The sequence below is a fragment of the Pempheris klunzingeri genome, chromosome 5 (genome assembly GCF_042242105.1).
Source record: "Pempheris klunzingeri isolate RE-2024b chromosome 5, fPemKlu1.hap1, whole genome shotgun sequence".
Lineage (NCBI taxonomy): Eukaryota > Metazoa > Chordata > Actinopteri > Acropomatiformes > Pempheridae > Pempheris > Pempheris klunzingeri.
In genome coordinates this window covers 17,596,245-17,608,840 of record NC_092016.1, presented here as the reverse complement: position 1 = coordinate 17,608,840, position 12,596 = coordinate 17,596,245, and the positions used below count along the sequence as shown (strand labels likewise).

Genomic DNA, 12,596 nt, shown 5'->3' with positions numbered 1-12,596 from the left:
AATAATATGTAAGGATGAATTGTGACAGCTATATATGATAAGAACGTTCTTGAGACTTTCATTGCACTGCTCAGACAGTAATGATGTTGTAATGCCATCTCAGCACTCGCGTGAAAAAACACATGCTGTATAATCTAATCTTTAATCTAATTGGTGAAAATATAACTTATTTACACACAGTCACACACACACATACACACATGTTTATACATATGTGTGTGTGTGTGTGTGTGCATTTCCATAGGAGGGCTAAATTTTGGTTTGTTATATAGTAAAATAGTTGAACCCCTCTAATTTGTTCAAGATACTAATTCTTCCCAGCTTTCACTATTTGAGAGGCATCTGCTGGGATTTTGATTCAGTTAGTTGCATCATCTTAATAACTTAGACACACTTTATGGTATAGTGTTGTGATTTGTGACCACTTACAACAGTTCAATTGTTGTACCAGGGACATTCTACATATAATTATATTATGTTTTCAAGTTAATTTTAAAACTCACAATATTAATTACACTTTCTGACTTTTGAATTTTTGACTTTAATTTTTTTTTCAACTGATTTTAGCGGGTAGAAAACACTGAATCACTAAGGCAATTAAATCAAAACATCTGTCATGTAGTCACACTCCATAGCTGCTGTGACATCATCTCTCTTGCACACAGTAAATCTTAATCAAAGAATAAATCGTTTGCATTTCCACAGTTTCCTCTGGCATGATACACAAAGAGTTACACAAACAAATTCCCGGTCCCATTTTGGCTTGCTTGTTTGACATCCCAGTCACATACATGCCTTTGAGGAACTGTGAGTTGTAATCAGACATTTCCAGATATCTCGACTCGATTGAAGGACTGGTGGGTGGCGAGCTTCCTTATTATTTATGTCCCCCCAGTCTCAAATATAAATCACACAACACAGCAGTCATAGCTGCTTTTCTTCCCTCCCTTCCTCCTCCTGCAGCGATACAGCACAGAAGTCGACAGCTTCATTGTGATTTTATTTTATGTGACTAAGATTGAGAGCGCATGGAGGACAGTGCATCCAGAAACAGAAATGGATATAAGGCACTCCATCAAGGTTGCAAGTTCGTGTGTGTGGGTGTATGTGTGTGTGATTATTAGTGGCTTCAATAGATACACAAACCTAAAGGATGTCCTTCAGATTTAACTTTTTGGGATTTCAACACATTTACTGTGTTGTCAGTGGTATTGTTTTTCATTTTCTCATATCTGAGTGGTAATGATCAAAAGTGAAAATCTCGAACATGCATTACACCTTTGCATCATATCTAATGGTTTTTTTTTCTCTCCTCTGTCTCTCATTTCATTCCAGTGAGCCCAAATCCTCTTTCCAAAGAGTGGAAGACCAGTCAATGAATTATGAATGTTAAACAAGATGACCTCCTCTCAGCAGCAGCAGATGATGCGAGGTCCTAGGTGGAACCGGGCCTTGTCCGACCCTTTGTTTGTGCTACTTCTGGCCCTCCAGCTGCTGGTGGTGGCAGGGCTGGTACGTGCTCAGACGTGCCCCTCTGTCTGCTCCTGTAGTAACCAGTTCAGCAAAGTCATCTGCACCCGGCGAGGCCTGCGGGATGTCCCTGATGGCATCTCTACCAACACACGCTACCTGAATCTGCAAGAAAATCTCATTCAGGTCATCAAGGTGGACAGCTTTAAGCACCTGAGACATCTGGAGATCCTACAGCTGAGCAAAAATCACATACGCAAAATTGAGCTGGGGGCCTTCAATGGACTGGCCAGTCTCAATACCTTGGAGCTTTTTGATAACCGCCTCACGACTATCCCAAACGGGGCATTTGAGTACCTGTCCAAACTAAAGGAGCTCTGGCTGAGGAATAACCCCATAGAGAGCATTCCCTCCTATGCTTTCAACAGAGTGCCCTCATTACGGCGGTTGGACCTTGGGGAACTCAAACGGCTCTCCTACATATCTGAGGGGGCATTTGAAGGGCTGAGCAATCTGCGCTACTTAAATCTTGGAATGTGCAATCTGAAAGAAATTCCTAACCTTATTCCCCTGGTGAAGCTGGATGAATTGGAGATGTCGGGGAACCAGCTATCTGTCATCCGACCTGGCTCTTTTAAAGGGCTCATCCATTTGCAGAAGCTATGGATGATGCACGCCCAGATCCAGACCATAGAGAGGAACTCTTTTGATGACCTGCAATCACTAGTGGAGCTCAATCTCGCCCACAACAACCTTACCCTCTTACCCCATGATCTCTTTACTCCTTTACATCATCTGGAGAGAGTGCACTTGCACCACAACCCGTGGAATTGTAACTGTGACATTCTCTGGCTAAGCTGGTGGCTCAAGGAGATGGTACCAGCAAACACCAGCTGCTGTGCCCGCTGCAGCTCACCTGTCCATCATAAGGGACGATACATTGGCGAGCTGGACCAGAACTACTTTCACTGTTATGCTCCTGTTATTGTGGAGCCTCCAGCAGACCTAAATGTGACAGAGGGAAGTGCTGCAGAGTTGAAATGCAGAGCCAGCTCCTTGACCTCGGTAAGCTGGATTACACCCAATGGTTCCATCATGACACACGGTGCGTACAAGGTCAGAATCTCAGTGCTGAATGACGGCACTCTGAACTTCACCAATGTTACCATGCAAGACACAGGCACGTACACATGTATGGTCAGTAATTCTGCAGGTAACACGACAGCATCTGCCACGCTCAACGTGTCCTCCACAGAGAACAGCAGCTTCAGCTACTTCACCACAGTGACAGTGGAGACCATAGAAACGCCACATAATGAAGGCTTCACCACTACTGTGCAACAGAAGATGGGCCCCACTCCCTCCGCAGGTGCATGGGAGTCCGTTTCACTCACCTCTACAACTACCACCACAGCCCGGACCCCGCTCTCCACCCGCGCCACAGAGAAGACTTACACGATCCCTGTCACGGAGCTGGGTGGTGAGGGCTCTCTGAACGGCTTGGATGAGGTCATGAAAACGACCAAGATCATCATTGGCTGCTTTGTTGCAATCACACTCATGGCAGCTGTCATGCTGATCATCTTCTACAAGATGCGAAAACAGCACCACCAGCAGAACCACCACGCACCCACGCGCACCATTGAGATCATCAACGTGGATGAGGATTGTGTAACAGGAGGTCCTGGCATGGAGGGTCACCTGACTCTGCCTCCCCTTGAGCACGAGCACCTCAACCACTACAACACCTATAAGACTGCATACAACCATGCCTCCACTATCAACTCCATACACAGCTCAGCGCACGAACCTTTGTTAATCCGGGCCAGCTCAAAAGACAATGTACAAGAGACCCAAATCTAATACCCTTTTTTTCAAAATGAAACATTATAAAACTGATGGAATTACACAAAGATATTATGGACATGACATGATTATTGACAATTGGTTGTGAGGACTGTGGCTCAAACATGGAGGAACAGACTCGCGTGTTTGGCAAATCAGTGGCTGGTGATGTTTATTCAATGACTGGGAATTAGGGTATGTCTACTGTTTCAAAAAGTGTCTTTACAAAACAGAAGTTATTTATTTAAGAAAAAAGTATTGTGGTTAAATCAAGAAAAAACTGTATTCTGCAATTATTTTTTCAGCACTTAATTCATGTTTTTTTTTTTTCTTCCTCTCATTTCACGGGATTGGTTTACTAATATGGTTTCAAACTCTGTTTGAAGACATCTGTCGAAGAAAAACTCCCGAAGCAAATTATTGTTCTTTTTTAGTAAACTGCAGACTTTGGATCAGATGAGATAGTAACCTCATTTTCCCCACGTATCAAATGGATTTAGAGCACATTAGTGATTTTCTCCAGCTGTGGATTAAGTGATGAAATCTTTTGTGACCATCTGTAACTGAGATGAATGAACACTTGTTCATTATTTTACAGTGAGTGACAGAACTGTCAGTCATGAAATTTGATCATAATTCACTGTTTAATTATGTCTGTCACATACATATTAGGCACTCTCTGCTCTGTCATCAATAGACTGAGGATCTTAAATGAGGGGAAAATGTCCTGCATTCTGCTATTGTAAAAGTCGAGGCTCACTATTAGAAGTACATTTTAGTTCAATTAAATTCTATTGATTAACTATGAAAGAAACTTACATTTGTCTTTGTGTTCCTAATGTATATGCAAAAATGTTATTTTATCTCCACTTGTTTTTACATCTTCTGATTATTATAGAGAACATTCCATTAATGGCATAAAGACCAGTTTAGATTTTGAAGGTCATGATACAGGAGCAGCATTAATGGGTACTTTAGAACCAACTTAATTGTTGTGATTGATAAAATAGGGAAAGATGTAAAGATCAGAAGTCTTGTGGAAAATGTAGATGATATTAAATTCTGGCAAAAGTCCACCGCCTCCAAATGTTTCCTAATGTATCATGGCCTCACTTTTACTGCTTTGTACTCTTGCATATGAAGACGATTGTTTTGAAGCCACCTTTTTCATGCTGGGACCCCTTACTTCATCTGCAGCACTGCAGGACTGAGTGCTGTCAAAGGCAGACTGATGAGATGAAGAAAGACCGTAAACCCTTTATACAGCTGTCTGAGCACATTGTCTGTCATCTGTGTGCCACATTTCCACATGGGCAGTGCCTGGCAGCCCCAGATTCACACCCTGCCCCTGCCAACCACAGGACTTGGCTCTGATCGGCAGGGCTTATGCTGCGAGAGGCTTTAGGGGTGAATGTGTGGGATTGGGCATCAACCAGATGTTTGGGTTGCACCTGCCTCTCTCCCTCTCCCTTAGCAACAACACAATTTCCATTTTAATTTATGTGCCCATGGGCTTTGGATGGACACAGCTCTACAGGCGCCCATACCCTGGAAACCATTTCAAAGTCCCCACTGTAGAAAATAGCGCCAGGCACCTCAAATGCAGAGGTTAGGCAGACGTTTGTCAGATCCAGCACTTGGGGAGATGCCCCAGGTTTATTTTTAGCAAATAAGAGCAGTTTATGTTCCCCTCACAGTAAAAGGTCAGGCTGCTGTCATGTTTAATTCAGTTTCACGTTTTCATTATTTCAAGGTGTTGCAGTAGGAAATAGAGGAGAGTGTCTCATAAAACTACTGCTTAAGACATGTGGTTTCTGTTGAGTCACCATGCACACCACTAAACTTAAAACTGGAAGTGGTACTTCACCCGGAATTAACGTTGCATTGTGAGTCTCAAACACTCATCATCTATAAGCCTGAAAGGTGTCTGTGAAAAGTGCATGATTTGCCATTTTAAGAAGATCAGATGCTGTGATCAGCTTGGACTTGCGGTTACAGTGGCTTCCGGTGTTGGCAATGGTGATTTTCACAGCGGAAATAAAGTATCAGCACATCCACAGAAACTTCTCAAACTACTCCAACTGTCCATCTGTATTCTACAGTCACATTTGGCACCATTTGGCTAAAACACAACACTCTCAAGCACACCAGCTGTAATGTTGGTCAGTCCATGGATGTTACAGTGCCAACCTCCTGTCTGAAAACCAATCTAATCTATACCAACTAGCTTTCCTTTGAGCTTCAAAGCAATGTTCAGTTGAGTGTAGGTTTGATGAGTCCCATATTCAAAAATAAAAGTTCACAAAATGCCAATTCGGTGGACTGACCTGTAAATGTTTTACAGACACCTTTAAAGCTTACGTGGAGTGAGTGCTTGCTACTAAAAAAAGAGATATTTTAATCTTAAAAACAAAAGGGCTACTAACAATAGCTCAACGCTTCAGCATACTTCAAGTAGGGGAATAAATGAGATACTGTCTTAGTATCCTGTGACAAGCATATGAAAAGAGAATTAAATTAAACAACAAGATAATAATCTAAAGCCCTATTCACACAGGACGAGTATTACCAGAGGTCCCCCTGTGATATGTAATACGATTGCATACATTTCATACATTAATAATATATGTCTGTAATCTGCTAAGTAACTCTGCAGCAAATTACCTTCCATATTTCACCTAATGCAGAAGTAATTTGATAATATTAGTCCCGTGTGAAACACCATCATTACATATTGTTTTTTTCCCGTACATTGTTCCTCCTCTTGCAGGTTAAGAATTATGACGGCTGCTGTAGAAATAATGAATGGGAACTCTTGGGTACAAAGAAGGCTATTATTTAATATGGAGGCCCACCGTATGTTTCAAAATAATTTCATAATCAGTCCAACTCTGAAGAGTTGTTCTGTAAATTTGATTGAAACACTTCAACAACACAGATGTGATGGGTACATTGCTAATTAACATAAGATCCCCAAGTAATTTAGCCCAGACTGAATGAGATAACTGATTACCCCATATAATGCTTTTTTTTATCACCTTATTTATGCCATGATTACAATTCTGTGGAGTTTGACACATTTGTAAACCATAGATGACCTGGGTATGTGTCATTTAGTCTGTGTTTGAGTTCCTAGTGGTGGGATGTGGATCACAATTCTACTCAGTTTGCGTAAGAGAGTGTAACCATCTCCCCTTTTTGCTTTTAGTTGGAGATAAATCGTCTGAAAATTTAAAATCGTAAATTTGTTGCATTTTAGTCGAGCTGTCTCATGTATGTAAGATATCTAAATATTTTGGTCAACATTATTTTTTTTCATGTTCTTTTCTCTTTTCTGGGATTGAATGCTGTTCTAGTGGTAGATTTATATAAAAATACATTTTGAGAATAAAACTAAATAAAAACAAAAATTTTTAAATTTTGATTTTACATGTGCCAACAACCTGTTCTAAAAGTGAAAAAGAGAAACATGGTGTAAAAGAATAAGAAATTGATTTTCATGTAAGCATTCTTTCATGACCTTTAAAAGATATGGAGATCGATTATAGAGACCAGAGTTTGTAGTTCATACACAAAATATGGCTAAAATAAACTATTGTTGTTTTTCTGTATTGTCTGATTCTTGTTTTCACCCTGTGCCACAAGAGGCATATATTGTATTTGGCCTCCCATTCACCCTTATTTTAATAATTAATTTTCGTAGTTTTCCTAGAGTACTTGTCAAAATGATGATCTCTTTTAAACATGTAATTTATTCAATGCAATTGAGATTTATATGATTACATCATTTGACTAAAATGATCAATTTATGACTGTTTCCATACATCAAAAATGTGGATCTTTGAGAGCTAAATTCACATACTTTTTTTTAATAAATACCTATCATGCTTTACAGCAGTATTTAAAGAGAATGTAGATCTGTGATAAAAAGACAATCATAATGCCTTCTCAGCGTGGCTGTAGCCGTGGATTCTACAGTGTTGCTATATGACATCAGTATAAAACCAGAACCAGTTCAGGAAATATGACATGTATTAGTCATTGTATAACCATACAGGACATTACAGGGATGAATATACTTGGAGATGTATAAAGCACACCACATACCAGTATACACAGCACTTTCACTCTACTTTCCCTATAGTTATTTACCAACAAGTTAAAATGACGTGTCTTCACATATGTGTCCGATTACCTATGCCTATAATTTATACCTTGTGCGCCATCTATAAAATATTATTTTCCTTTATTTAACCCTTGAAAGAGAGAAAATGTGTCTTATGATAACAGATGCTATTTGTTTTTCTGTGCTATATTATGATTAGATTATATGTTACCTTTAAGACTTGTTTGTAGCTTTACAAACTGGTGTGGAGTAAGAGCCAGGAAAATGTTTATAAAAGCATTAATACAACAAATTCTCCTGTCAATGCTAATGGGGATACAAGGACAATTACTGTTTTCATTATAAAGCTATGTTGACAAGCAGACGGAAATCAGGAGTAAGTAATGATTTGACACAAATAACAAAGATAAATAAAGAACAATGACTGTTTACATGTGAACCTACTTTTTGAGGATATGTCTGATGTTATCCATATTTTAGTGATGTAATTTTCAGATTGCGTCCGAATGTTTGTGTGATGCTTGCTATCCAGTTAAATTGAATACTTTGTTCTAGTGGAGAGTTAAAAGGACTGCATTACTAAAACATCACATGATTGGGATCTTTACCTGAACAGATTCCAGCACAAGACAAACAAAATGCTTGCACTTTTTAATTAATATCTCCATCATTAGCATTCTTGTGCTGATGTTCTACTTGGCAATTAGCCAAATGAAATAAGATTGTGATCACGTGATTGAGTCATATCACAAAGTACACGTGAAAGGCAGTGCAACACACGTGCTAGCTCTCAGGTACCATACCAGTTAATCAATCAATCTATCAATCACAGTTGTGCTGGCATCCAACTGGTCTGCCAACAAGCACAGACTAAGAATGCAGACACCAGGTGTTGCAACTATTTTCCTTCTTGTTTGCAAAAAAGACACTCTGCATTCATTGGTTTGTATTTCAATGCACACACACACACCATCAGGCCCCTAGGTGCCGGCCCAATCATCCTGGTGGATTATCCGTGCTTGCTCACATCTACGTCTTTATCCAGCATCATTCACATTGACACCATGCTTCATATTGAATACTTGTGACAGTTAGTGAGAAAGAGAAGAGAGGTTGAAGTAAATTAAGTTTTGCTTTCGTTTTCACGATGGGAGGCTTTGATTAGATGTATCTACCAGGGGCAAAGCTTCTGCTCAGGCAGCATCAGTCAAACCAAGTATTAATATAAAACACTTGGTGTGATGTGGGAATACAAAGCTGTTAACATCAATACGATAATTGAAGTCAGGAGAGTTTCCTGCATGAAAAAAATTTGAAACCAACCTGCTAAAATACATTTGTAATCAGATATATTAGCAAAAAACATGCTGTCACCTCACACTGGTGATAAATGTGTTGTATAATTTTGAGAATGAAACACTGTATGTATCAGCAGCATCATAATGTATATATGATGTGGGGCCAACCTTGTATGCTCGAACACTATAAGGAACCTACATAACGTTGCAACAAGATATTTGGTGAATTTAAAGGTTTGCCTTTGCACATTTGTGTCACCAGATCTTAAACATGCTAAAGCATGCAGTCTATCCCTTGAGGTAACATTGGATTCCAATGTATGTCAACTGGTCTGCTATTTCAAGTGTGTGACAGGTTGCTTTTCATAATAGTTGCCTTTTCAAAACACAGCCCAGGGACAGTTGCACTGGCTCCTCACTAATGCACCATTAAACTCCTCATTTTCTTATTTATTCTGCTCCTGAGGCTCAGGTAAATTAATGGGTGCTTAATGCCAGTGAACTTCTTTGGTATGCTAGTGTTTTTCTTTTGTGTGTAATATTTGAGTCTAGATAGAAAACTGGGAGGGAAATGTATGTCAAAGACAGATAAGGATGACTAATTATGTAGTTAGTTTTTTCTGTTCACATTATGGTTACACTTATATTTAAACAATTTAAACACTATATTACACACAAGAATGATGTGACCCCAGAGAGATGATTTTATTTTAGTTTTTTACAGACAAAAGCAGCATCTTTTAGTAATGGCAATGGAGCACACATTAAGTTTAGCTACAAATATATTATTAAAATGAATGTCCCCTAGAATAGGAAATAAGGAAGCTTGTGTGGACAGAGACCACAAGAGGAGAGCAGTATGTTTTCTAGTAGGCTTTTTACACCAAGGCAAGCTCCAGATTCATAAACATATAAGCCAAAACCTAAAAAAGGGAGAGAAAGAAGCATTTTTATATGATTAATTTATTTGAAGATGTGCCCTTATTCACAGCTTCCTGTACCCTGGGATTTCAAGCAGCCAGATGCTCTGAGATGACAGTTCCTCTTTTGAGGTCAGTAGCTGGCCTTTTCCTTCAGACACGGCATCATGACAGACAACCCCAAAGTAAGATCAAAGAAAAGTGTGTTCTTTATCATCAGAGACAAGTTACACTATTAGCATGGATGGTACATATCAGACAGAAGAATGGCTGGTACCTGAGAAGCAGCAAGTCACTTTAACTGCCGATTAACTGCTTATTGAAAATATATGAATAACATGAGGCTTTAAGTTGGTTGTTGATTGTGGAGACTGGCATTTAGGTTTTAGTGATCTAATATTAAGCATAGGCCTACTGTATTGCAGTCACTTAATTAAACCAAGGTCTCCCAAATAAAGAGAAGAGCGCCTTACTCCCTATTTCCATTCCTAAATCATTAGACTAGGGCTCAAAGAAATGCATACCGCCGTAGAAGGTAAGAAGTGGATGCTGACAGCAAGCTTTAATGTCTGAAAGTGAAGGATCCACCCAAAGGGAGACTTGGACAGGAGGGGTGGCATCATATTAAAGAAGAGGAGATCATGCATTATTGCAAGCAGATAATCAACTCATTGGCCATGTTGCTCTTTAAGGCTATTTATACAGCCTGTAGGAACACTTGGTTCATCCTGGCTGAACTAGTACATGCAAATTCCAGTGCTCATTTACAAGGGTGAGTGAGCAAGTCTATAAAGGCGGTTAGCAACTGAAGCCTGCTTAATATAAAAGTGTTTTTCATATGAGGTAGCAGACATCACCATCATTGTCCTTAGGAGCATTTAACTGCAAAAGAGAGTTTTCTGTGATGAAAAGCATCAAGTGTATTTGAGAAGTTTTTCAAAATCTGCAATCAAAACATACAGTAATAAGCATGTTGTTATAATTCAAAAGTGAAGCACTCTTGTGGATCTAAAATTGTCATTAGCTCAAGCAGTCTTTCAGTTCCACTACTTTATGGATATGTGTAATTACAACTACGCATGAAGGAACGGTGAATGAAATATGAAATACAATCCTCTTTAAACTGAAGAGGTTGAGCTGTATCCCATGACCATGGGCATTTATGCCTCAACTTAAAAAAAGACCAGAAAAGTGAATGCAAAGAAATCACTGTATCATCTTTGTTTTCCTCCAAGAAAACACATTTTAGAGAGTTGAGATTAGATAAAAAGGGAAATTGAAAATTACACACGGGACCGCAAAGTGGTTGCAGAACTTACCTCTTGGATGGCTCACTTGTCCCCCACTAAACCCCACATTACTGCGCCAGAGGGCAGTCAGCAGGTGTGATTACAGCCATAGTGTCTTCTAAGTTCAACAGTATATGGTTGGAACACAGAGATATTTCTGCACAGAGTGTAGCCGGCAAAGTTGAGGTCTTCACAACAACTTTCTACTCTCTAGCTTAAGACATTGCGGCCAGTGCAGGCAATTCATATGTCTGACAGCAGTTTCTGTCCTATAACCAAGAGATATCTGTCAGAGGATAATGGAGTAGAGCAAAAGAGTCGCAGTGTAGCTACTATCATCCTCCTACTCTCCAGGAGAGCTCAAACTCTGAGCATGCAGGATTTGAAAAACTACACTCTCCACAGAGCTTCCCTTCCCTATAAGAAAAACTGCTTCCTGAGGATGTGTTCACCATGTTTGAACCACCCAGCTCCATATACAGTGGGGCAAAAAGTATTTAGTCAGCCACCAATTGTGCAAGTTCTCCCACTTAAAAAGATGAGAGAGGCCTGTAATTTTCATCATAGGTATACCTCAACTATGAGAGACAAAATGAGAAAAAAAAAAATTCAGAAAATCATATTGTCTGATTTTTAATAAGTATTTTTAAAATAAGTATTTGGTCAATAACAAAAGTTCATCTCAATACTTTGTTATATACCCTTTGTTGGCAATGACAGAGGTCAAACGTTTTCTGTAAGTCTTCACAAGGTTTTCACACACTGTTGCTGGTATTTTGGCCCATTCCTCCATGCAGATCTCCTCTAGAGCAGTGATGTTTTGGGGCTGTCGCTGGGCAACATGGACTTTCAACTTCCTCCAAAGATTTTCTATGGGGTTTAGATCTGGAGACTGGCTAGGCCACTCCAGGACCTTGAAATGCTTACGAAGCCACTCCTTCGTTGCCCGGGCGGTGTGTTTGGGATCATTGTCATGCTGAAAGACCCAGCCACGTTTCATCTTCAATGCCCTTGCTGATGGAAGGAGGTTTTCACTCAAAATCTCACGATACATGGCCCCATTCATTCTTTCCTTTACACGGATCAGTCGTCCTGGTCCCTTTGCAGAAAAACAGCCCCAAAACATGATGTTTCCACCCCCATGCTTCACAGTAGGTATGGTGTTCTTTGGATGCAACTCAGCATTCTTTCTCCTCCAAACACGACAAGTTGAGATTTTACCAAAAAGTTCTATTTTGGTTTCATCTGACCGTATGAACTTGCACAATTGGTGGCTGACTAAATACTTTTTTGCCCCACTGTACATGAGAAGTGGGTAACCAGCCATATAAACATGGGTACTCCCTCTGTCTATGTTTGTCTTATAGGTACACGTTTGCACACATGTTCACGACAGTATAATATTGGTCGAGCTTTGTTCTGTGTGGGTGGCGTCTGAAGGCGCTGTTGGCTGCTACAGTGCTCTGTTTCTGTGTTCCCGTGGAAACTGTGATGGTTGGATGCACTGACTGACCCTGTTTAGCATGCCGAGAATTAGCCATGCACTGAAACCTTTTTCTTTTCCTTTTTTTTTTGTTTTTCTAATCTGCACATCTCACAACCTTTTATGCCAGTACTGCAACTACGTATTTCACATTCTATTTAATTT

General features: G+C 39.8%; 1 protein-coding gene across 1 annotated transcript; it reads left to right on the top strand.

The window, feature by feature from the left end:
- Positions 1–1,386: 1,386 nt before the first annotated feature.
- Positions 1,387–3,462, top strand: LOC139201807 (leucine-rich repeat-containing protein 4C-like). The gene has a single exon (XM_070831234.1). The coding sequence runs from the start codon at positions 1,387–1,389 to the stop codon at positions 3,331–3,333; it is 1,947 nt and encodes a 648-aa protein (XP_070687335.1). The 3' UTR covers positions 3,334–3,462.
- Positions 3,463–12,596: the final 9,134 nt, after the last annotated feature.

What these genes read in the sequence shown, in the direction of transcription:
- LOC139201807 (XM_070831234.1), top strand. Translation starts at nt 1,387, where the DNA reads ATGTTAAACAAGATGACCTCCTCTCAGCAGCAGCAGATGATGCGAGGT.